General features: G+C 39.0%; 1 protein-coding gene across 1 annotated transcript in view; it reads right to left on the reverse strand.

Moving 5' to 3' along the window:
- lsamp (limbic system associated membrane protein) overlaps positions 1 to 27,159 on the reverse strand; it is a 243,097-nt gene that overhangs the window by 31,306 nt on the left and 184,632 nt on the right. The window contains exon 4 of the mRNA XM_084717115.1: positions 16,942 to 17,067. Coding sequence (XP_084573241.1) covers positions 16,942 to 17,067 — 126 coding nt within the window. The remainder of the gene's footprint in view (positions 1 to 16,941; positions 17,068 to 27,159) is intronic.

A 27,159-nucleotide genomic window follows, 5' to 3' on the forward strand; every position in this document is an offset into this window, starting at 1 on the left:
TGGTGGTAGCTGTATCTGCAGAAACCCTGCCCTCTGCCTGTAAATCCATATTTGTTCTCATTATTTTGCTGTGCTTGGGACGTTTCACCAACCCAAAACATTGGTATTTGATGACCTGATGTATTTATGAAGAGCTCAGACAAATCTTACTGACTCTACCTTTAAAGGGATGCTGCACACCAAGTTCAAATGCAAGCTGTTTCACTGTTCCAGGCATCGGTTTTCAATGATAAATATCATCATAAAACCACATCTTAAACATTTCTCCTCTCTGGTAGCTCAGGAAAAATCAGAGTCTTAATTCCTTTTAAATGAAAGCACCAAAAATATCTTCATGCAATTCCTCTTGTTAAAGTGCTCTATTTTATTGTCTGGGTTCTAATGTCTCATTACACTTGGCAGCAATTTCTGTATATCTGAGACGAAATCCTACATGAACAATATCTTCTCGGCAGGCTGAGGACAAAAGGAGAACTTCCACTTTCTATTCACAAGCCATTTGCTGCCACTGCTGCTGGCGGTGCAGAAATAACACAGGTGTTGGAGCCAAAAACAAGACGGCTGTTTATTTGCCGCTTCTTGAGCCGAAGAAATGATACGCACAGCGGAGCGATGCAGCAGTCTGTTTTTCTGAACGCTGTCATTCCTCTCTCTATCTCATTTTCCCACTCTCTTCGTCTTCCTCTTCTCCTTATTCTTATGGCTTTGTGTTTGTCGTTTGAGGCTGCTTCTGTGTGGTTTTTCTTGGCGTGGCCGCACATTGTATAGCGCTGTATGCTGTTTGGTTGCTTATCCTATTCAAGTCTGAGGTTTTTAAAGGAGATTAATTGTTGATAAAACAGAATAGGGTTTAGTGATTGAATTCCCATGAAGGGTAGTTGGGTTGTCTGCTTTCTCTTCTACTCGGCCGATAAACGGATCCAGCCTATTGTTGTGGGAAGACTTCTCATTACCGTCTGGAGAGATTCAATGGGCTTGTGTTTGCCATGGAAGAAGGGGCTTTGTGTTTAGCAAGGAGAGCAAGGTCAGGCCCAGAGTATCAGTGCTTAGCCCTCTATCACTGTTTTTATCTATGCTCTCTCCTTTCCTTTCTCCATCATGCACACAACACTGCATGCAAAGACACATATCTACACCCACACCTCTACATGTTAGAACCTGACTGACAGCGAGACAAAGTCAGAATTACGTTACGTCTCTGCATGTGAGGTTTGCAGTTTGGCTCCGGGGTTAAATGTCGTCTGAAGGTGCACATAAAGTTAGAAGTACAAGGATGCGCGTGTGCGCATGTGACGAGATGTGTTGCCACTAGGCCAAGGCCCATTGTCACATGCACTTATCACTCCACATGACCATGACTCTATCAGTTCTGTTTAGTTACGGGATGTAGCACCTCTATAATCACTTGTAAATCACGTGTCTCTTGCAAAAAGACATCTCAATTTTCCTGTCCTGTAGCTGACAGATGACATTGCTCCATGTCACACACATAGACTTCTTACAATATCCTATTTTATTTTACAAAAGGGTAAGAATAGTGTGACAGTAATGTCATAGTTTTGTAAGACAAAATGTCACAATATTATGACAAGAGGGTTATAATATTTTGACTGAAAAGTTATATTTAAATATGACAACCAAAGCATTTTGTGGTTACTCATATACCCACATCTTGTAGTAGGTTATTATTTTTCCACACTCAAACAGATAAACAATGCAATGACATTTGGTCAGTACAATGGCGATACAGCAAAGGTGCAAGTAGTAAACAAAAAAGAAACAATGCACAGCCAAAATTGCTATCAGTCAAAGCAAGATTTAAGACAAAGGGCAAAATTAATTAAAATGAAAATATATGCATAATAAGAATAAAAATATTGAAAACTAAAACACAGAGTGATAATTGGTTGGTCTGCTGTGTGTCATCATGTCACAATTAAATGTAGGTAAAATACCTGATCAATCACTTAGAGATTTCTGGGAAAGCTAGCCCTCCTATATGAGCAGAAGGGGTCATACATCTTGCAAAATTTGAAATAACAAGGTGTGTGCCCACACAGATTAATTACAACTTCATACTCAAAACACTGCAGCTTCTTTCTTTGAATTACTGTACTCTCTATCGCATTTTTCCTCATTAAGGGGAGGCTACACTGCCCACACACAGATGAGAAAAATTTAAGGAAAACATGTTTTAAGCTAAGTTTATTGACAATTAGTTATAATGATTCTCCTATTTGTGAGTTTTGTAATCTCTTGTGATCTGTTCTGTTTAGGCTACCAGGCAGAATGGCTTTATCAAAGACCTACAGGCTACAGTGTGAACATTGTTAACAGTAATTATCACTGACTTGAACAGTGTTTTTGGAACAAACTTTGTATTGCAATCTGAAGGCTGATATTTATGTGCTTTTATTTTGGTCTCAGCATGATGATTTGTTATTGTATAGTGACATTAAGAAATGCTTCTTATTTAGCCTTGCATGTGAATTAGTCTGGAACGCCTAAGTTCACTTTTGATTTCCAAGGGACATTATCAATGCACACAGGCCAAAATCTAGAGGCTATTGGACAGACCAACAACTAAGCAGAAAAACAAACGTGACCTACAACCAATTATAGCAATGAAATGTGCGACATAGTGATGCTTGATCCATTTTCAAGCAAGGCACAGAATGGCAGCAACCTGGTCACAATCTTTTTCGTATTACAGCAAAACGGTACACTAAAATATGTTTCTGAAAACATTTTAGAGGAGAAACAAGATTATCACAGAATCAGGATCCACATTTGATCAAGTCTGAATAATCTGACAGTTTGATCAAAGCTCAATTCACATCAGCTCACGCTGCAGACCCGCACAAGATCATTACAACACAACACGTACCGTACACAATAAAGGAGGATGTGCATATAATAGCTCCTCTTATGAACAGTGTCTTAATAAGACGTTGTTCCATCAGGAGCCTCCAGAACAATTTCAGTTCATTGTTTACAACACTAGTGGAGAGGAGAACATCATTCTTCCAAAAGATATTCTCTCATTTGTGGAAGAGAGCACCGTCTAACACATCACTCCCATAGGTGGTAACTTAGGTTGACTTCTGGGGAATGCAAAGGCCCTAGCATATTATTAATATAATTTTTATACTCATGAAACCATTTAGTTGGAAGCGTTTACATTTCTCCACTCTCTGTACATGAGCTCCTCAGTATGAACACATTATGTCACCATTGTCTATTAACAACTCTACTGTAGCAACAGGGGGCTTGCTCAGGGGCAGGTGAAGATAAAGTTAAGAAGGTAAAATAGAGAGAAGACAATATGTCTCCATTCTCCTCCTCTGCTTCTGTTTCCTTACCTTGGGCAGGGATTCAAACCTGAAACCTTCAAAATCACGAGTGCACTTCTCCTTCAGGCTGCTGCCTCCCTGAGGGGCCGTGTGACTTGGGGCTCTTGAAAAAGTGCTTATGGATGGGAAAAAAAGTGCTGAGTTTCTGTACAGTTGTGACTTTAAACAAGTGTGAGCTCCAGTGTTGAGCCAGCCCAGCGGTGACTACACCTAATGAGGCTGGGCAGACACCGGGCAAGCTGTGCTCATGATGTTCTGTGTACCGTGTGACAGCAGACGGATTTCAGACCAGCTGCTGATGGTGCTGATTGTAAACAAACAAGTGAACAGTGACAGTCAGCAGATCTGAGACCTGCTGAGAGACGGATGAGCAGCTGTCTTCTCTTGCTTCCCAAAGGGCTGGTGGTGAACTGACTGTGCACACACACATACACACACACACACACACACACACACACACACACACACACACACACACACACACACACACACACACACACACACACACACACTCACACACTCAAATACTTGCACACACACAGCTGGAGACATGGAGCGGGAGGTTTGACCTGGGTTGCTCTGACAAGAACCTGTCACCACCTTACACTTTACTCCCACAATCAGCAGGCTTGTCAGCTCCTCTCTGTCACTGGCAGCTCGGCACACAATGATGTGTGTGTACTCTGAGAAATAAGGGTTCCACAAGGGTTCTTCTTGAAGGGCTGAGGTGTTACTCAGGACCATTTACTTCTAAAGACCTTCACCCCCCCCCCCCCCACTTTTTTTTCTTTAGAAAGGATTCATCAAAGGCTCCTTGTATGAAGAGGAGATTGATCATTTTAGCACTGATTATTAAAATGATCCATGAGCACAATATACAAATTATGGGATTAAATAATTGTCATACCCTTATATTTTTACATCCCCCTCAGTGGGTTCTACCTGAAACCATTGGAAAATAAAAGGGTTAGTGGTAGAACCCCTTGAGTGGGTTGTTGTTAGCACCCTCAGAAGGTTGGAAGGTTCTGGGTCTGTCCTCCAGACTTGCCTTTTCCACCAACATGGAACCAGCTTGGTTCTGGTTCACATACCTAATTTTGAACAGTTGTGAGCATTTCCACCAACAATAACTTGGTTTAGAACCTGCTGGAACAACAACAACAAAAAACCAGAGTGGGTATGTCACTTTCTACATTGTGCAACATCCTGTTTTGATGCGTCCTTGATTACAATGGTTCTGCTCAAAAAAAGTGGTGGAGACATCAGCTGATTTGCTAGATAACACCAAGGTTCCAAGAATCTTGAATTGAACTGTTTAAAGAACCAGAACTAATTTGGTGGAAAAGGGCCTAGAGAGGTTTCTGGGTGCAAATATTCCACAATAGTAGGATTCTCTGTAGAAATTCTCATATGGTGTGCTGGGGGGAACCTTTCACAGATGGTCCTAGGTAAGTAGGTTCTGGGTAAAACCCAGGATCTAGTTGGCACTTTTGTTTCTAAGTGTGTGTGTGTGTGTGTGTGTGTGTGTGTGTGTGTGTGTGTGTGTGTGTGTGTGTATCCTGCTTAATCTGCTCACCCACTCCCACTCCTGAGTTACACTACTGAGGCACCTATGTATCTCCACTCCTGCCTGCTGCACTCCCTCCTGAGAGTCAGAGATATGTGTGTGTGTGTGTGTGTGTGTGTGTGTGTGTGTGTGTGTGTGTGTGCCTGTGTGTGTTGTGCTGTGCTCTCTAGTACCATGTCTCTCCCTAGACAGTGAGATGAGGTGCAGAGAGGACAATTGAAGTGACTGTCATACTCTGCTGAAGGAAGAGATGGGAGGATGATGGAAAGAGGAGGAGACAATGAGAGTGAAAATGAGGGAGAGGAAGACAGAGTGACAGCTGAAGATGGATAGACAAAGAGCCACGGAGAGGAACAGGGAGAGAGCTTTCCAGACAAGGTGACAGTCCTGGGGAGACTTTCCTGAGCCCGGTCTTGGAGCGTGGCCGACACTGCCTAGGCTGGCGTAGGAGGGATGTCAAGGGCACTCAGCATCAAACCTCTAAAAGGCTGCCCTGCCAAGCACTGTTATAAAAGGGTTATGACTTCAATATTCAGTCGGATCATATAGCGTAGGAGCATGGGCTGCGGTCCAAATCAATTCATTTGGACAGATGTCTTTGTTGCAATGAAACTGTTGTAGTAGATTCATAGCTTACCATTTACAGTTAGCCGACACTATTATCCAGAACATCTTAAGGGTTCACTGTGTTGCTCAAGGACACTGTGGCAGTAAACATGACTGCTGATAGACAGGTAATTGGTGTTCAGGAACTTAAAGTTCCCATGAAACAGCTAACAGAGTGCTTACTGCTTATGTGTTTCCTGTAAAACAGGCACCAATGAAGGGACTTGCAAACAGTGACTGGTGTTTACAGTAGCCAATAGCACTGTGTGTTATGCCCCCTCACCATGCAGCTGAAGTGGTCGATGAATATAGGAGGGAGAGCGGCCATATTAGCTGACTCCTCCCTGACTGAGAGCTCCCAGTGAAGACGACCAGTATGATGACAGGGAATAGGCTACAGAAAAAAGGGTGTTTTCTTGCCAAGTCTGGCCCATGGCACCCCGGGGCTCAGTCATGTGTTACTGAACTAATGGCAGTTAGTGGTTAGCAACAGGTAACAGGTGGCTGTGTTTACTGAGAGGCTGCAGAGCAACAAGTAAGCTGTTAAACCTATCTGTCCTTCAGGAAACTCTGTAATTAAATTGAATCCAAGAAGTTGAAGACGTCAGAGGGAAAATATTTTCACTCAATCAATTTTCACCCAAATCAGTGGATAAAGTTTTAAAGTTGTGCTTTTGTACAGTGAAACGTGCTCCGCAGAAACACTTCAGTCTGCTCTGGTGAATGGTTGTATTCTCAGGTCCAATCGGTGACATCCATTGTGGAGAGGAGGTTGTATGGCTCCAGTCTAAGAGGCAACACAGGACATTGTTTGTCATCCTCCTGGACTTCAGATATTGTATTAAAATTCTATGTATTACAAACTGTTTTCAATTACTGTATTTTTGTGGGATTGCTGTTGCTGTTCAGTACATGCAACATCTTTACATATCTGTCCATCCTGTGAGGAATCCCTCCTCTGCGGTTCTCCCTGATGTTTCTTTAATTTTTTTTTTTGCCTGAATAAAAGTTTTTTGGGGGTGTTTTTCGTTACTCTTTCAAGGGTCTACAGGACAGGGGATGTCGCACCCTATACAGATTGTAAAGCACCCCAAGGCAAATTGTTATTTGCAATATTAGGCTATACAAATACAATCTGACTTTGATATGACTTGACTCAGGCAACGTCATAAGCGAGAAAGCATTTAATTGAATGAAAATTTAGCATATGCCCCTGAGTACAGGATGAGTCATCAACTGTTTATAATTGTTTTCCAGGAAAAGACAAACTCTGAAATACCATTTCAGAATACCTAAAATATCTACAAAATGACCTTTTTGCCACTGTTAGGCCAGATACTGGACTAGAGGTTACATATAGTGCAATGTTATAAAAACACAGATTTTGACTTCCTGGGAACTTAAAATCATTGATATTTTGGTTACAAGACACTACTTGCAGCCATTTGTCCATTTAGCAGCAAGGGTGCAGCACTGTAAATAAATCAAGGCTACTTTATGACTTGAATTTAAATCAGCTTACTACTTTCAATGCAAGCTCCTCAGATGTCCAGATGTGTGGCTTTGCTTGAGTGGGTCCAAGGTTCACTGTGGTTGTCTTCCCTGCAGTGCTAAATGACTGACAAACTCTATTACACCAAAGAGGTGAGAGGATCTCGAATGCATAATTGAACATTAATTAACTACTGGAGTTACTATAACTAATGATAAGAATGATTGCACATCTAATGAAACTGGCCATTTGCATACTAAAACACTCTTCTGTTCTCTCGCTCTCCATCTCCTGCCTGTCTCCCTTATCTTTGTTCTTTGTTTCTTTCATTTCCTTTTCTCTCCTTCCCTGAGGATAGCGACTCTTCCACCAGTTCTCCCCTTCCCAGCGCTGCGTGGGTCCTCCTCGTGTCATGGAGCACCAGAGGCAGCCAGAGGGCATGTATTTTTCATACTTGTCTGACCTCTATTTTGGTGGTCTGAGAGGCATGCAGTGAAGGATTCCTTGCTTGACCAGCGGCTCCATTTCCCCCCTCATTGTGCTCGACGGGGTGCTGCCATATTCTCCCAGCCTCCCACCACCCAGGAGCTCCAGTCTACCACCTTTAGCAGCTTTTCCAGGGGACTTAAAAAAATAAAAAAACAAGAGTGGACTCAAGCTGGGAGCTAGCCAGCTAAAGAGATCAACACCAACATGCTGGTCTCTGCACATGCATGCCACACTCAACCTGGAGACATACACACACAAAGACATAGACTGTACTTCTTCTCACTCTTCTCTTCTATCTCCTTTTCGTCCTGCCATCCCTCTGAAAATCCCTTCACCTCTGCTCTGCTCTCCTCCCCACCCCCCCCATACTCTATTGATCATTCGCCTGACAAGTCCGAGCAATGAGTTATTCAGTCAATATTCACAGCAGTGCCCACGCAGAGGCTGAGTGAAAAGTCTTTGGATAAAAAGTACAAAAAAGTACAAGATAGTGTGCTACCTACAGCAAGCCCACTGTCTCAGATAGGTAAAATAGATGTCACACTGCTTCTGTGGACAAAAGTACACACTGTGTCAGCCTCTGATCTTCAGTTTCCCATGCTGTCTTTGGTCACCTTGGTCAAAGGAACCTATTTAATGAGACACCGATGTAATGAAACGTGATGGATATGATGGTTCTGTTTGTCCTGAGCTTGTTCACATCAAACTAAATGGAACTGATGCCTGTCGATATTTTCACTCTCAAATATTATGCATACAGTGCAGTGAAAGGATGAATAGCAGCACTTTTTTGTCCCGATGAATCACACTGATAAGGGGAATCAAGGTAAAAGCCATTAATGCTCATCGATTTATAAAAGAACATCTTTTCATCAGAGACAAGGTGATGAGTTAGAGGACTCTTAGGCTCAGATAAAACTGCAAAACACAATATATATCTTCCAAATGAAATGACAAACTAGGTCTACATCATTTGGAAATGTACTTCAAAATGAGATATATTAGCGTTTCCTGATCTGACACCACCATTGGCAGGATGATGTAATTTCTAATTTTTTTCTCCACAACCAGTCATCACAAAGGTTAGGAATATATGAGGGTTTAGGGTCAAATGGACCTTTGTCACCATGGTTACAATAATAAACACTTGGTAAACACTAAGTTAATGGAATAGCTGTGGTCTTGGTTAAAAGAAACGAGCACTGACAGTTTGAAATGTGAAATGTGGACTACTGTGTTAAAGGGGTAGTTCAGATTATCTGAAGTGGGGCTTTATGAGATGCTTATCAATAGTTATTGTAATACCTATAGTTGTAGTGGTCGACATGCCCCTAGTTTGGCGAAGCAGACAGGAGCATCAGCATGGAATCTAAGCCATCCAAATAAAGGCAGACTAAAAATATTAATATCAGTTTATATGTACGCTGTGTTTGGAATCACCACAACTCCTTGTGCAAAATCAGCAAAAGGCTGTCCAATGGCAGGGTAAAGCAGTGAAAAATATTCAACAAACACTCAAGCTGATTTAAATTTTTTGGATGGGTCTTTTTTAAGTGACTAAAATACTTTGTATGTTTTGCTGCTGACACTGTTCACAGCAGTACATGGCTTAGCTTCCTGCACCAGTATTCCTGCTGCTTCCCCAAACTGGAGACGTACTGACTCCCATCCACTGTAATACAATGACTGTCTATAACTACCTCAAAGAGCCTCATGTACCATAAAAGGAACTATTCCTTTAAAGCCCGACGTTTTATTGACCCAACCATCCTGATACTTGCTGTGTATGATGATTAAGTCTCCAGAATTCCTCATTTGCTCCAGTCATGATTCTTTCAAAATACACATTGTTTTGGGTCACTTGCTGACACTCACTGATTCTGTTGCTTTTCTTAAGAGGAAAAGTCTTACGTCTCGTGAAAGAAAGGGTTAATAATGACAGTCCGTTTCACACAGGCTATTATTTGTGATTGCAGTAATTGTCACACTTTGCTTGTTATCTGCTTTGGCAGTGTAAGCCAAACAACAAATAAAACCCTTTGGGTGAACTGGTGCATGTACCACTTTAATGAGCACCTTGTTTGCTCTGCCCACAAAAGTCTGCGTCCTTACTCATAATGAAGTATCTCCTGCTCCATTGTCATCTTAGATCATGCTCAAAGGGTTGTAATATTTACCAAACCACAGTGTTCCTCATTTCATCTGATGGCTGCGCGCAGTCTCAGCACAGTAGGTCCAGAATCTCTGCCTCAGACTGCACTAGCAATGTATTATGAGACCCCAGGAAAATTCATTCAATTCAGTCCCCCAATCCCTTAATTACAAATGCAGCTCTGTGATGTGCCAGCAATAACCTGCCTGACTTCTTGTCTCAATGACAAACACAAACAGTATCTTTGATGGAGTCTAATTATGTATATATACACACATATCCCCTGCACCGAAACTGCTCTTTCTGTTTATCTTTCAATCTATTCAGTATGCTATTTTGCCATTAAGAAACCTAACACGTCAGTTATAATCCAATTAGCTCCGTGATAACTGAGTGAGAGAGGCAACAATAACAGAGAAATAAGACTGTGTGGAGAAAGAGCAGTTTCAGCCTGGATGGCCCTGTAGAAACAGATGACAGCCGTAATCAATGTGGACACCCCGAGAATCCCTGCTATTAACTATCTCATAAACAAATCCTCGGATGGAATACAAATTTAGACAGTCGGCTGAAAATGCTCAACCACGGCATCGGAGACATCATTTGTCATGAAGGTTATATGAATTGTGTAAGATTGCTTCAGGTTTTACCGAGCCCCTGAGAAAAGAAGTTTTAGAGACAAAACTTTACAACAGACATATTCCAGAGCTGACTGGTTATAGTCTGCAGTTTGATGGCTTTCTGCATTGTTAGTCAGTTTGGTTTGTTGTAGTCTAAAGTTTTACAGTTTTGTCAGTTTGTCTTTTTTTTTCTTAATCCTTTAGCCTCTCCTATGGCATAAATTGCCTGTTGAGTTTCACATTTGGAAATAGAATTAAATCAGTATTACCTGTTGGGTTTAATATACTTATTAGCCCCTGTAGTTAGATGTCTGTATATTTGTGCTTCAGTGAGCCTGCTAATACTGTGGTTACGCAGTGGTCATAAATGGTGAAAAATGCCTGATGCAGTTTCCCAAGGTAACATCTTTAAATGACTTGTGTTGTATCAAACTGTCATGATATTATTAGGCCATATTCACTCTATTCTCTTCATGCAAAACTCTTTATAGGCTTGCTCTACTTTAAAGTTAATGGCCACAAAGGCAGATGGGAGATGGGCACTTTAGAAAAAAGTGCCTAATTTTAGTGCTTTGCAAGACAAATAAAACTTTAGCTGACCAAAGAGGAGGTGGTGCGTTATGGCCCAGATAACGACAATAACAACAGCACCAACAACAATAGGATGTGTTGTTTTTAATACGTTTACAAGCTATATAGAACAGACAGGAACTGTTTTCTTACTCTTATACGGTTGATGTAGCTCGTCCTTGTGGAATAGGGCATATTTCCACAGGGTTTTTTCTAAATGCATTAAAGTGTCAATGCATCTTTATTCTTCAAACAGCAAGGCACAGTTTGTTCTGTCAAGGCCATGCAAATTGTTTTTTCTACAAATCACTTCTCATTAAACACCTGAAAATAATGCACTTTTTAAGAGGATTTCCAGTTGAGAGGACAAACAGTGTATCATCTGTCTGACAGACCCACTTTTCTGGGTGGCTGAAATCAGGACAACTGGTGAAAAATAAACTACATTTACTAAAGTACTATTTTGAAATACTTTATTTGAGTATTACCATTTCATCCTACTTTATACTTCAGCTCCATTACATTTTAGAGGTAGTTTATACTCTTATCTGACAGCTTTTTTAAAAATTTAGATTTGACAAAATAAATAAATAAATAAATATACAATCAATTTAACTATATCACATTTTTAAAGACCACTGCTTTCCAATCTTTTTGCGTTGTGATCTCTTACTGGTTGGGACCCCTCATGTCTCAGATGTCTGTGAGTTGTTAGCAGTTTCACCAAATAGACAGTTCCCCTCCAAATGTCTCATATGGTTTCATTTCAATAACTGTTGGGCATGGAGAGGTAAATTTAAGGACAAGTGTATAGGATCGATTGCCACATAGTGGTGAGCTTGCAGATTGCCAACGCATTCTCCAAGTGTGTAGGAGAACCCATGGTGGCAAAATGCGAAAGGCCATATCTAGAGCCCGTGTTTGGTTTCTTCGTGAACACTGTAGATACGCGGACGACTCTATGGAAGAGGACCCGTAGACAACGATTCTAATTTTCAATAAAAACGTACAAATGAATATTATATTCTTTTTTGCAAATAAATCCCTGTAACTCTCACACACTGGACCTTTAACCAACATTTTAAAATAAATCAAAAATAAGAAAAAAATCCAAAAACTGAACTTCCCATTAATCATCTCTTGCCCCCTCATATATATCTTTTGATCCTTTGGACAGACCGACTCTTTGGTGGGGAACCACAGGATTAGAAAAGCTAACTTTACAGAAAATAAACCTCAGGCAGCTACAACAGTAAAATGCTGGCTACAGATCAATGCATCAATATTAAGAATCTAATAATGTCATAATATCAGTCACAGCACATTTTATTGTAGCACCACTTTTATTTTTGATACTTTCAGTATATTTTGCTGATAACACTTAAATGTTTTTTCTTAAGTTGGATTACTTTTGCTGTGATGCAGTATTTTTACATTGTACATCTTACATGACTGGAGATACTTGCACCTGTCAGAAAAGAGAATAGCCTACAGGTCTTTATTTTCAATATCACTTCTCTGCATATGTATCCCCTACGTTCCTACAGGGCATGATTAAATGTTGATTCCACTTATTATTCAGTCAACTAGGGAAGGGTAGTTGTGATAGTATGACATGCACGTATGTACTGTTTTTATATACAGTATATATATTTAAACACAACATCCCATGCTCATGAAAAAATCTGTCGTTTTCATGTTCATTTCAGTCTGTTTTCCTTCCTTTGGGGCATTTCTCTTTTTAATGCGTTCCCTCTCAGCTTCACCTTTTCTCTTTCTCTTTCTCTTTTCGCTGTGTTGTTTTTATTTTATTTAGCATTTTTTAACACTGCCTTCTCACCCTAGCTAAACAACTGTGCAGGAATTCTCCCTGTATTCCCAGTTCCCAGTCTGGACTGGTTGTCATTACTCTGGCCTGAAGAAGGTACTATAGAATATAGATTTTCTGTATGAGTGTGTTTATATTTGTTTTTTGGTTCTCTTGTGCTGCTATCTTTTTGATGGCTTGATTGTGGACATTTGCTAAACAAAGTGATTTTGGCAGGTTCCTACATTTATATCTCTGGTGTGGGGTTTGAATTAGATTTCAAAGGTTTTCAAATTATACATACACCGGTCAGGGTTAAAGTCCAAGTGATGTAGTGATGTAGTCAGTGGAGGGAGTGAGTGCCACTCAATCTTCACACATTTGTGCACAGTAGCATGTGCACAGAGCCATCAATATGAATATGCATGTGCTTATGCAAGGATGACTTCAGCCAGATTTTGACACTTGAGTCTCGACTATTTATCTCATTCTTCAACATTCAACCCGAATGTTGTTGCAATTTCAGACCTGACTTGAACTCTGGCGAATAGTTAGAGTATTTCATATGTTGGTAAGGCATTTTAATTTTCTTGATTAATTTTGTTTTTTACCTAATCTACATCAGAGTGGGCACCTGCCATCAGTATAATTAGCCATTAGTGCTTGCCTTGACCTTATGACACTGCTGCTGTGGATGCTTGGATGTTATGAATGACTGGATGGTTGTTAATTTTGTTTAATCAGTGATTCACCATCAGTTTGATTTTAATAATCAAGTGTCTTTTTTCCCTTTTATTGGCAAATGGCAGCCAGTTGCTAATTTGAGTCAATTTATGAAAAAAGGTCAGCTTGCATTATAAGTCAAAAGATGTAATGTTGCTACTGTTCAGTGGCGAACAGGCCTGGGCACTACAACAATAATGATATTTAAAGGCAAAACTTTATCACAAGCAATAAGAAAACTGTTAAATGTTCAGTAGTAGTGCCCTGGATCATAAACATCCTATCATATCCATTGATAATGGAGCATACTAAGAGTCATATGCAAACAGCCAATCATTCTGTAACTGTGTTGTGAAGCCACACCTTTTGACATGATGCATGTGGATGAAATTTGGCTTCAGGACTCTGCCAGAAAGCCCTTTCTATTAGAAAAGTTTCTTTTAGGAAGAAAGGAGACATAATATAAAGACCAGCAGAGTTCAAATCTGGGGTTACACATTGCACTTAGACATAGTCTTTTCAAACTTATGTGGCTTATTATTTTCATTTTTTTTTAGTTTGGTAAGGTTTAGGTAACAAAACTACTTGGTTTACGATACAATCATGGTTTTGGTTCATATTAAAAAGTTCTTTCTGGCAGAAAGATTTGAAGGCTAACTTTTCCCATGTGCACATGTGATAAAATGACAGAAACAACAGTAAGGAGTAAGAGAATGAGTGCAGACGTTGAAGACATTGCTATGAATTTTTTTTTTTAAAAATGCTATAAAAAAATAAAAAAGACAGGTCAGGTATGGCAGTCTATGTATCTTGATAAGTAAAATGATTGTATTCAAAATAATGTGGTTGATTTTAACAGTTTTTCCTCTTCATTAAAAATATGTCATTAAATATTATCAGCAATTACTGATATTGACCAGCCCTACTTCAACTGCTGTGAAATGTATGATCTCTTTGCCTTTTACTGGCCTAAATCTATTTAGTTTCTGCATCCTTTTGATAATGTTCTGCAGGTGTTTGCTACTTCATTTCAAAAATAGAGTGCTGTGCTTTTAAGTAATCACAATAATGGTTCTCTTACACCCTTATAACTATTAAAAAAATGTAACTCATCTTTAGTAAAATATGTGGAAATTGCCATATTGGTAGTAAGTTAGAATAATTATGGAGACTTTAGCTTGATCTTCACACTGTAGAACTGACACTTGACTCGGCTCTGAATAAAAGCCTTGAGACATGTACTGACATGGACTGGCATTTGGAGACTCAGGAAACATGTGTAGTCCCGACAAATAGTCGAGAGCCTCGCTAGCCGAGCGAATCGGCGTTACCGCCCAGGCAGGCAGGCAGACGAAGGCGTGAAGCAGTGAGACCACAGGCTGCCAGACATCATTATCTCTCTCAGCAGTCCCCCACACACTCTCAAACTGGGTTAGACTTATGGATTTGGGGGGAGAAAGACATCCGCAAAACAACAACAACAAAAATAACAACAGTGCCAGAGTTTGCAAATGGTGTGGGACCCCCATCTCTGGAGCCACATGTGCCTGTGTAGACTTACAGGATCCATTCCCGCCAGGCTGCTGATGGGATTTTCCTTCTATCACACTGTTTCCATTTTACTGTTCACATAGAACAAAGACTTGTCGAAGGTGGTCTGCCCATTATTTTGTCAACAAAACATAGAGAAAGTGAATAATGAAAAGAAAAGCCACCTTATAGAAGAAATTGTACAGAACTTGCAGAGGCGTAGTCACATGGCACAGTCCATTGTAATTTGAAAAATTTACTATTGAATATTGCTTTTTCTTTCCCTCTATATCCACATCTCAATCATTTTATTGGAACAAAAGCTATTTAAACTTAGACAGGAGCTTCACCTTCAGTTACTTTGTTAGCAATCTGAACCTTGAGGGCTCCACTTCAGATTTGCAGGAACAAAATGAAGGGGGACTTTCAGTTTTCAGCCCAGCTCTGTAAAGCAGCCAGTCAGATCCATACAGCTTGCAGGATTAGTTTGAACAAATCACTCGCCTTTAATCCAAAGAGACAAAAGAGACAAATATGCCCAACCCAAGACGTTCAGCTTCCAGGTGCAGGAAACAGATGTATTTGATGAAACATGTCTGCAGCACTGACAAACTGACACAGTAATTGATAAAGACACATAAATAGAATGTCTTTCAATCAGCGCAAGACTATAATCAAACCGAGATGTTGTCAACTCGAGCATCTCCATCCATCACACTACAAGCTTATCAGCAGCGGGAGACATTATTCTTTTCTCTGAAATTGGATTACATCCCAAAGCAAATGTATCGTTGCTATCTGAGCGCACACATATGGAGAGATTTACCAACCCACGACCTGTACATACTTTGATAGCATGTACAAACAAAAACATGACTATCACACATGAGAGCCTACCATATAAGAGAGTCTCCCTATGGTTAAGTAAACACGACTTTACTAACAGTAAGCTAGTATCTGTATCTGTATTTCACAAAAAATATTAGTACTAAGGGCGGGAAACGGTCGGGACCTGGACATTAAGTCAATTTTATGCCATTTACACCCCTCATATAAATTGCTCATTAAATAAAAAATAACAATACCTAAATTAATGTCTAAAATAAAGTATGTGGAAGATGTTTTAACAGTTGGAAAATACAACTTTATTGGGCCATGTTCAATGATCTCTCTTTAAAAACTGGAGGTTGTGTACCCATGATATGAAGACTCATATAACGTAAGTGGTGAAGACTTTGAAGGATTTTTAAAAAAAAGATATTAAGTGTATTTTTTTCATAAAAAGAAAGTAATCACTATACTATACTATTTTTTACAATGGAGTACAGAGGACTGATAGAGAGCTGAACATTACAGTAAAGCTGACCTTTGGTCTTTTTGGATAAAAATGTCATCACTTCATAGTTTTATCCAATTAGGTGTCTAGTGAAATTTAGTCATAATTAACATATGAATTCTTGAGTTATGGCCAAAAACAATGTTTTGTCAGGTCACAGTAACCTTGACCTTTGCCCACCAAGATCTGTTCATCCTCGACTCCAAGTTGATATTTGTAGCAAATTTGAAGAAATTGTGTCCAGAGGACAGCTGAGGACAGCTTGAAAACATAGTGGCCTAACCTTCACTGGCACAGAGGAATAAAACCAACAAAGCTATTGACAAAAATATGAAAACTTCTCTTGACCAATTCGCTCTAATTTTTAAGATCGCTTCTGCACACAGTGCAATGGACACTGGGTATGCTGCCACCATTGCAAAGTTTCCGCTGATTGTGGCAGAGTGTGAAAAAGTGGTGAGACATTTGTGGCAAATTGTGACAACTATTACTGCAGAAATTCAGATGCTGTTTGCATCTTCTGTCTCCATAGCCCTTATTCACTTCGCACCACAGCAAATATTATAAGACAGACTTGGCTTCTTGGGTCACTCAAAAAACAATCTGGTATTTAGATGATGACAGAATCTGGAACACCATTAGCCAAACATCTAGACTGACACAAATGGTAATGAGCACTGATTGGATGAGTCTTACCTGAGGGGTTGAGCAGCCGCCAGGTGATTACGGGGTCCGGCCTGCCACTGGCCAAACAACTGAGTGTCACGTTACTGCCCTCATTCACCGTGATGTCTTCTGATACCTTGTAGATGTTGGCTGGAACTGGAGGCACAAGAGGAATGACAAAAAGATTAATAAGACTTTTATCATTTATGAGTATGAAGAGCAAGTGTAGCCGGTTTTATCTCACAGATCAACATGAAAAACAATAGTGTTTTGTACATCTTTTCATAAAATTCATTTTCGCCCAACAGAATAACTGAGACCTTTCCATTAAAAACTCCACTTGTCTACCATGCCAGCTGCTTTGCTCCCATAAACTCCTTGGCCATCTCTTCATGGAAACTATTGGCAATAAACAAGAGGTTAAATGCAAACACAAGCTGACCTTGATTCTCTCAGTGAAAGGAGGAGTTTAGAAAAGCTTTGGAGAACCTTTTTTCCTGCTGCTATAGCCCTCAGAGGTACTTACAGTAAACTTTCTCAACCCAGGATCCAAATAAGCAATTTAATCTCCTGCCCCGGGACCTGAGCTCATGAAAACAGATTGCTTCTCTTGTCATACCAGGACCCACCAGACGCTTGGCACTGATTCTGGGTTCAGACACATACTTTCAGAAAAGCAGGCTTTAATATACGAAGCAAAATTTAAAGGTGAAATGAACACTCTTTTTATGTGTGAGTGTGCACATGTGACATTGATGTTCAAAGTAACACAGAGCTATTTCATCTTGACACAGTGTCTAATGATCATCCCGCCTCATGATCACCATCTACTCCTTACTCCCACACAAACAAAACAGAAGCCTAGAGAGAAAGAGGAGGAAGGAGAAACCTCTACTCTGGCAAAAAAAGAAAAACAACTCAGATGAATTAAGAAGGTACAGTCTGTTTTAAAGCGAGTCAGCAGCAAAGATGCAATCAATCATGGGAGATGTAGAGGTCATACATCACTGTTTTCACAAACTGTGGTTGGGATAAGGTACTGTATATACAGATATGAGGCCAGAAATACAAATAATGATCAATGACTTTGGAATATGATAAATGTTGGAGCATGCAAAATGCGGAAATGAAGATGAGTAAGTTTTTTTTTTTTTTCTCTAAACCTGGAATAAATGGATTACTATTCTAATTTCAGGTATGCATGTGTGTATGTGTGTATCCTTATCATTCCAAACCGTTCTGACTCCCATCTCATCAAATACAGCAGCTTGGTCAGTGACCCTAAGCTTCAAAATATGATGCTGTGGGTCTAAGTCTAGTTTTTGTTTTGCATAGGGCTCCTCTGTAAAGTATTGTTATGCAATGTTAAGTACATAACTTTGCCTACATAACGTCATGCAACTTGTATTAAAACTTCTGCAACACTGAGTTGTATTAAGTTGCATTAGTGGCAGTGAGTTGAGTTGAGCTGAGAGTCCTAACGTGACTTCTGCACATTACTTGACTTCTATTCAGTTCTGTTCTGTTCTATATTATGTTAACTTACATTACATTCCATTACACTGCATTACATTTCACTTCGTTGCATGACATTGTGTTGTGTTGCGTTAAATTGCAGTGAGTTGAGTTGCATTGCATAACTAAATAACTTCTGTCTTCACACTGGACACGAACCCCAGTCTCCTGGGTGAGAGTCCTAACATGACTTCTGTACATTACTTCCATTCAGCTCTATTCTGCTCTATTATCTTACTTTATGTTACATTGCGTGATGTTACATTACTTAAAAATCAAGTTTTGGTTCCAAAGGGGACACGGACACCAGTCTGCTGGGTGAAAGTCCTTATGCAACTTTCATTATGTTACTGTATGTTATGTTACCTTACGTTAACTTCCTTTGGTTTCACATGGGATATGAATCCCGGTCTCCTAGGTGATGTAATCTACATAATCCACAGTTCCTCTTAATGAAATAACATGAGTATTAAATTCTCGTTATATCAACAATACCAAAAATATAGCAATAGTAATGGTGGGAAGTCCCACTTGTGGTTATGATGACTGTACTGTACACCTGCTTGAATCTGATTGGACGTTAAAGGTCAGCTAAACCACACAGCTGATAAATAAACCATGATTGTGAAGCATGAATGACTAATGCTATGCTCCACACCTGACACTTGGAGATTTGACAATTTTTTGTTTTAGTGAACCCAGCATCTCCATGCATATGATCCATCATTCTTGAATTCAACCATTCACATCAAAATGGTCATGGTGCAGGTCATCATGACCAAGCAGACTTGCATTCATTCTAGCAAAGTCCAAAAATTTCAACTTTTGATCTTTTCTACTTCTTAACCTTGTTTGCTCTTTATTTCAAGGGCAACTACTGTATTATTCACCAAACAGAGCTATATCTGTGATCCACTCTTGACCTGCACTCAGCACCTGCTGTGTATTGAGCACATTCACAGTATCAGCTTGTCATTCAAAAGTCAATTTATAAATAATCCCCAAATATCCTTGTGCATCAGTTGGGTTAAAAGTAGAGAGAAAGCTCGAAAAAACGCCTCTTTCTGTTCCTGCAGTGTGATCCTGCCTTTATCTTAAACTGACCCAGAGAGTAATAATGCTGATAAAACCACAATAAGTCACTGTTTTCATTATATTCTATTCTGTTTAGGTCAAAAAGAAAAGAAAAAGTGCTGTAAAAATGTCCATAAACACAAAGAACTGCTATTATTCCAGTGAGAAGTGTGTTCAAAATCACCAGATATCACTGTTGTTGAAGGAGAGAGCTGCACGCTTTTAAATAATTTGCATTGCTGTTTCATCTTTGGATGTGTGAATCTTTGTGTTTTTCTACCTTTATTTTTTTGTGATTCTCTACGTAACCAAATGTAGAGTAATAAGAGTAACACACTACTCAAAGAGAGTTTATAAAAAATATGCCTTTTTTTCTACAATGTTAAATATTATATTCGGGATCCTTGTTTGTAATCATGAGTCTGGTGTAATAGATAATTTAAAGGTCTTCCTTAAAAATTGAAAAACATCAAACAACTGTGTTCCAGAGCGCCATGCTTTATTCACGAAATGCTTTTGGCTCCTTCATCAGAGGGGCGCCTGATGCTGTTTCCAATATGCAATCAATATACAATTAATTGATCAGTTATGTGACTGAAAAATCAGAATAGATGACCATTAATACAGAATATACAGTATAATATTACTAGGTCTGTATGATATGGGGAAAAAATGTTGACAGATACTGATTCATGATCAGTAGGAATGATAATTTTTCCATCAAAAACTATTAAAATTATGATGATGTGACATTTGTTGGGGTCTGTTCCAAACAAACATGTTTCTTACATCTGGAGAACAAGACTTTTAGGGCACAGCATCTCTACAACACTACATTTGACCACATGCACTTTTGATAACATTTCGATTAATTGTGCGTACACTTCATCATCTCCTTTACATAACATTTATGAATTACCCTAGAAAACTTCAAAGTCCTTCTAAATTTCCTTCAGCTAAATTTCCAATTGTTTGAAGAAAAAAAAAAACTTCTTTGAGCATAAGTATAATCCAGGAGACCCTAGCAGGTTAGGTGAGGAAATAGACTTGAAACCTGTACATCGTTCTGTGTGCTCTTGAAGTAAGAAATACTTCTTTCTTAACCATCAGTGAGCATTTAGACTATAGATCGTATGCCATTCAGACAAAGTGTGAATTCTAGACATCTTACTCACGGCCATATTAGACAGAGTAAGACTGACTTGTGAACAAGTACATGTAAATGGGGAAACTGTGGTCTCCTGGATAAAAAGAGTAGTAACATTTACATTCAAAATTCAATGAGGTGTGAGAGTTTATGAGCAACATGGAGTCAGAAAAAAGTTTTCTTTTTTCTGTAACTTACTCAAAATAGATTAGAAATCCTCATTGACTCATTGAAATTGTTTCAGAAATAAACATTATAGTGCTTTTTATCTAGAAAAAAAAAACACAGCACCATCATTTACATGTATTCGTTCACAGGCCAGTCTTGTCATGTCTAATACGACTCCATTATGTGATCCAAAGGCCAGTGTGGCATCTACATATACGTCTATAGACCCTTTTCACAGCAGCCATACTGATATGAAATAATAGGTTAAACTCAGGTGATACCAATGATTAGAGCCATGTACTAGTTTAAGGTATCAATTGAAAAAAAACCTAGTATCAAGTAGTATTGAAATTTATCCAATCAAATAACAACTCAATTCAATCCCTTTAGTACCCAGTTTTTCTTGCACTCAGTAACCACTCAGTAATTGTGCCGTGATGAAATTGAAACAAAAGAAAAGGTATCAAATTAAGTACTCTATTGGTATCAGTATCATTGCAAGGGTACTGATATCATAATTGTTAAAACTGGTATCACATTTTTTTAAACTATAGCCAGCCCTACTAATGATACTAATTTAGACCTTATTCCATTTAGTGTATCGGAGCCTTTTGAGCCAACATGCACAATAGCAGCACCCTGACTCTGTTTGACCTACATGAAATGGAACTTAATTAGTATGACAGCTGAATTTCCACTACTATTTCATGGTTGCTGTGAAAAAGGTTTATTTAGGAAGCGGAAAAGTACAGAAATATAAATTTTTGAATAAAACAATTGAAGCAGTGTGCTGCTTTGACTTACACCTCCACAGTAGTACAATAAAGCTTAATTGCCATGATTAAAATAGCAGTCTACACTCTCTACACATCAGATTCACATTTATTTAGCCATCCAAATTATTTACACATAAAAGGCAGCGTTGGGAAGTGAACCATTAAAGTTTATGGTTTACCTGCTTAAAATTGTCAACAGCAGCACAATCAGCTGGAAAAACCTTGTGTGGAAAGTAACAGACTCTGGCAGCTCTCAACAACTGTTGTCAATTTGTCCATAAACGGGGCACTTAAACTCCAACTGCTCCATTAAAGTTACTCAGTGGTCCTACAATAAAGAATGCACTATACTCGCACTACTGTTGTGGCTGTTATTCATGCCAGCAGGTACTATGGTTGCCTCTAGCAGGCTCGTTTCCAGTTTCACACCTGGTGCACATATGAAGCTTTAAAGACTTGAATTTCTAATTAAAAAACATGTATTTGCCTAGCTGTATGTAAGCAACAAAAACACATATGGAAACTCTATACTGAAAGCATTTAAGGGTTCCAGGTTGTAAACACATTCATGAGAGCTGCATCATATGGGAATTCATACACGATCAAATTCTGATAGGAGCTGCTGTGTTGAATTGAAATAAATCTGCCCCGTTCCTTCATATCGACCATGTTTTCCAAGAAATAATATTTCAGTGTTTGTCTCTCTTTCAGATTGTTTCTCCTGCAAGGTTATTATTGAAGCTTTGTCTCTGTACAGCATCACTATCGTCACTCTCTCACTCTCTCTCTCACACACACGCACACACAACATCCCCAAGTAACCCATCTCTCTAATACCAACTGACAAGACTTTCACAATCGTGCCAAACAGCATTTTAAATGAAGTCATACAGAGTTATTGCTGTAGTCAAATGACCAAGCCAAAATGAAGATGTGTTTTCCAGATATGGGGAGATGGAGCGGACGGGGGAGGTGGTGGGGTGCAGGCACTCGTTTGAGGTGACAAAGAATCCAATTGGCTTTTTTTCCCCCCCTCAAAAACAGCTATCGTCGGATGGGGTGGGGAAGTTGATTGGCTGAGTAGGATGTGTGACTGGAGAATTAATCCTCGGAAGCATAGATAAAAATGGATCGGGTAAGGAACAACTGCTCAAACGCTGATAACCCTGTCACCTCTATAAATGGGAGGGACGGGAAGGGAAGATCGGTGGAAAGGTAAAAGAAAGGAAGACAGTAGTGAAGGAAAGATGTGTGAATGACATTTCGGCTCTCACGACCATACAGAGCCTGATGTCCAGCTGCCAGGAAGGAAGAGGGGAGGAGGGAGAAAAAAGGAGTGAATTGTAATCTTAGTCATAGGTCAACCTTCAAGGAACAATGTTGGAAAGGGCAGCTCTATGAAAAGCACTTCACCTCTGCAACTGCTGGATGGATGTTTTCCGTAGAGATACAATGCACTCTCTGCTAATGTTTTGCCTGTGGCTGGCTTTGTGTGAAATACAGTATAATTCACATCCATACCCACAGGCGTGGGCTAAAAACATCCACATTTAACATCACGTTGTGTACAATAGAATAGCACACACTCTTTCACCTATACACTCAGACTTCTACACCTTGGAACATTTATTGTCTAATTTATTCTACTTTAATTTCATTTTTCTTGCACATTCCTGAAATTAGAAATCACTTTCATTCATAGCAAACATCATCAGCTACAACATTGTAAAAGACCATTTTTCCTCTTCTGGTTTGGCAGGTTTCACCACCCTGCGAAAAAAAAAAAAAAGAAAACACACCATATCGTCTCTGGCTAATGATCTCCTATTTGGCTTGGTATTCTGATTCCTCAAAAATAATAAATCTCTGATGAAAACTTATAAATATACTGACCTTGCTTTCAACTCTAATTTCAAACTTCAAAGAAAGGAAGAGAAGAGAGAGTGAAAACACAGAGTGAGAAAGAGCAAAGAGAGCAAGAGTAATTAGGGGGGAATGTGTTTGTGTTTTTAGGTTTGTGCATTAACTGTGCGCCTGCATAGACGAAAGAGACAGAGAGAGAGTGAGCCATGGGCACTTCCGTCGTCTGTGTGACACGGTTTTTTACCATGGGGAGAAATGCAAGGTGATGAAAGCAGCAACTTGTATCTTTGCATGATAAACCTCTCACTCTTCTTTCATTACTGGTTTTATAAAATAAGATAATATAAGACAAGCCTTTATTAACACCCAAAGGCGAAATTCAGTTGCAGCAACGCAAGGATGGCATGAGTACATATAAATAAAGTAAAAATAAATAAATAAGAGATATATAAAACAAAAGTAAGAATATTTTTTACTAATATTCAAAACTAATACATGTATAATATGTCCCATAAGGAATAATACTTAGTGTTTGTATTAATATAGAAGGAAAACTTTATTTGAAGGGATGTGCATAAGACTGACATAGCACCATCAAAACCATGTAATAACATGACATAACACGACATTACACGAGTCTTTATGGATGTTCAAGTGTCATTCAGTAAATTATGTCACTTTTAATGCAAAGTTGACATTGTTTTAGATGTCTTTGTTATGACAGCTTGACATTATCACACTTAAGGAAACTGTTTGTGTTAAGACTATGTTAGGCTATGCTGTCAGGTGTGGCTGGTTTTGACACTGGCTGTCAGGAGAACAGTTTAGGTGGATCATGAATATTTTCCTTCCTCTCAACTACAGTGATACATTCTGGACTTCGACTTTGTTATAAGGATGTCATTAAGTGTTATTACACTGTCAAATGTTTTTATGACAGTGTGAATAATTCCCTTGACCTCAAATGGGACCATCTGGACTTGTCATAAATATATCATTATATATCATGTCATGTTATAAAGATAATTTGACAACAGAGTAAAATACCAGGCTCATTTACAGAGTAATACCTACCTGATGGGACAGATGGCTAACTTACTTGTTGCTAAAGTGGCTAAGCGCTATCTGCTTTTAACTGTCAAACTTGCCTGGGGCCAGACTTTTGAATCTGCCCACTTCACTCAATTAAGTGATTCTCTGCTGAGGCAATGGTGACATGTAACAGTGGTTCCTCAAATAAAAAAAAAGAAAAAAAAAAAATGAATGCCACAATGACGAGCCAATCCACAGCACTGTTTGTGATTAAGGCCGCTGTCAAGTTATTGTCGAGGGCATAGATGTGTAAATCTGGAAAAGACTCAGCCTTGCCTCTGATTGCTCCCAGTGGGCACTTGTGGTACTGCAGCTAAAAGTTCCCCTGTGGCCCAAAAAGCACTTTCCCCATGCATGATAGTTACTGACAGGCAGCCACAGAAGAGAAATAAGTCCCTGTTGAAGTAATGTGTTTATGCAGCAGCTCAGTTATTGTTAGCTAATCAGCAGCTACAGACTAACAACATGGCCGTCTGCGACTAAAGAAATATCACATAGTGGCTTCCAGAGGTGTGTAATACGAAGCAAGATAGTGCTGCATCTCCAAAGCGTATTTGGGAGACCTCTGATTTTAGGCTATTTTAATTGTCTTTGGCCTAACTCATAGCTGCTAACCAGCCAACGTTAGCGTTTCTCAGTCTGGACCAACTCTGCTGTGAAGAGTTCATGAAGACACTGCAGGAACATTACACGGATTTCTTATTTCGTTTCTGTGGCAGCAAACATAATACACAGCTGATATACAAATCTTAAGGCTGACTAAAGTAATTCACACAACCCTCACTCTCTCACAAAACCATACAACGTGGAAGCGTTAACAAAGTATGTTGGCATGACAACACACCAGCATAGACTCAACTGACATTTGGTTTTGATTGGTTAAGGACAGTTGAACCCCCCCCCCCCCCCCACTCCCCGAGGGAAATCTGTTAGAGTGGAGCCAATGTCAGACAGAATATGGGAAATGGAGTATAACAAGCTGAAGATTCAGCCTAACATCTGGTTACTGTCAAACTGGCCACCACTGGTTTCAGAGGCAGTATTTGGTCTAGGTCCTGTTGTGTTCACAGAGATCTCCAAGTCCAGAAATACAGTATAGTATAGTATAGTATAGTATAGTATAGTATAGTATAGTATAGTATATAATGTAAAAGACAGTAGAATGTATTAACATAACTGCGTGAGTAATATAGTATGGGACATAAGTATAAGGTGAGTGTGGTGATAATGTATAACATAATATACAGCAAAGTACAACAATAAAATATAGAATATTTAATCTAATATAGTATAGTAGGAGCTTAATATAATTAAGTTAACTACTGCCAAATATTCTAATCATGACAAAGTCTTCAAAATGATTGTATCTTATCAAATTAATTGGTCTGTGGGCCTGTAATTATGTGTCAGGATTATTGTCAGTGCAAACACTATATACACTGTATGTGTTTTGAGCAGTTAGCCATTCAACAATCAACATTCATAAAAGATGGACAGTGTACACTTTGCACGAGAACGCCTATTGTGATTGTGCATAATAGCTCTGCACCATTTGGTTTTTGAATGGGAGAATCTATCTGGTAACCTTCAGGTGTTATTCATTGAAAGAAAAGGCTTTCATTCAGTTTAATATTAGCTGTGGATGACAGATAATGGCTAAAAATTCCATATTCATTTTTTAAAACGTAGAGTGATTTATGGTCTCTATTGCTATAATTTCTCTTAGATTCATTTTTGATGGCAGAAAACATTCTGAAATTGTGTGCATTTTTATTCAAGTATTCAGTTTATTCGCCAAATTCTTAGCTGAGCAATTGCAAAAATCCAGCCAAGTATTCCTAGAAATTATATCCAAACTGGAAGATACTGCAGTCTATGTTTTAGTATTAACACCAATGTTAAAGATAGATTAGATTATTTGAACTAGGGTTGTATGAGGTACTTAGCAATAGTCGGTGTATTAACTACAGTAGATTGTGATCAGCACGCCCGCACTTTAGAGAAGCAGAGAGGAGCACCAGCATTGAAGCTATGCAATGTAATGCTGTTGACAAGGTCAGAAACAAAACAGATTTTAGCCACTTAAAAAAAGGACCATCCCTACAAAAAAATCAATATCAGTTTAAGATACACTTCCTTGTCAGACAGCCTTTTCAAACAGGAAACTGCCCTTATGTAAGCCAAATATTGCTCTCTCTGAAGCAACTAGACTCTTTAGAAAAACAGTAATTTTACCTCGCAGAACACAGAGTTTTTGGTCTACTGCTGATTTGTTCATTTATTTGTGTTATTGTGTGACGTTTTAAAGGTTAGTTCAGATTCGCCAAAACAACTATAATGTTCTGTTAGGAAAAATTACTGTTTTTCCTTAGGAAGTCAGGTTGAGCGATACTGGGCTTCCATGACTACAGTTTCCTGTCAGAAAAGGCTGTCTGAAGGCAAATACTCCAAATATAGTGTATAATTAAACTGATACTGATTTTTTAGGTGGGCCTTTTTTAAGTGATTAAAATACATTTTGTTGCTGACCATAGCAGTTCGTTGCTTAGCCCCTGACTATTGATAAGTACCAACCAACCTTACTTAAAATAATTAGACCTATTCCTTTAACAC

This window comes from Lutjanus erythropterus, chromosome 4 (genome assembly GCF_056507025.1).
Source record: "Lutjanus erythropterus isolate fLutEry1 chromosome 4, fLutEry1.hap2, whole genome shotgun sequence".
Taxonomy (NCBI): domain Eukaryota; kingdom Metazoa; phylum Chordata; class Actinopteri; order Lutjaniformes; family Lutjanidae; genus Lutjanus; species Lutjanus erythropterus.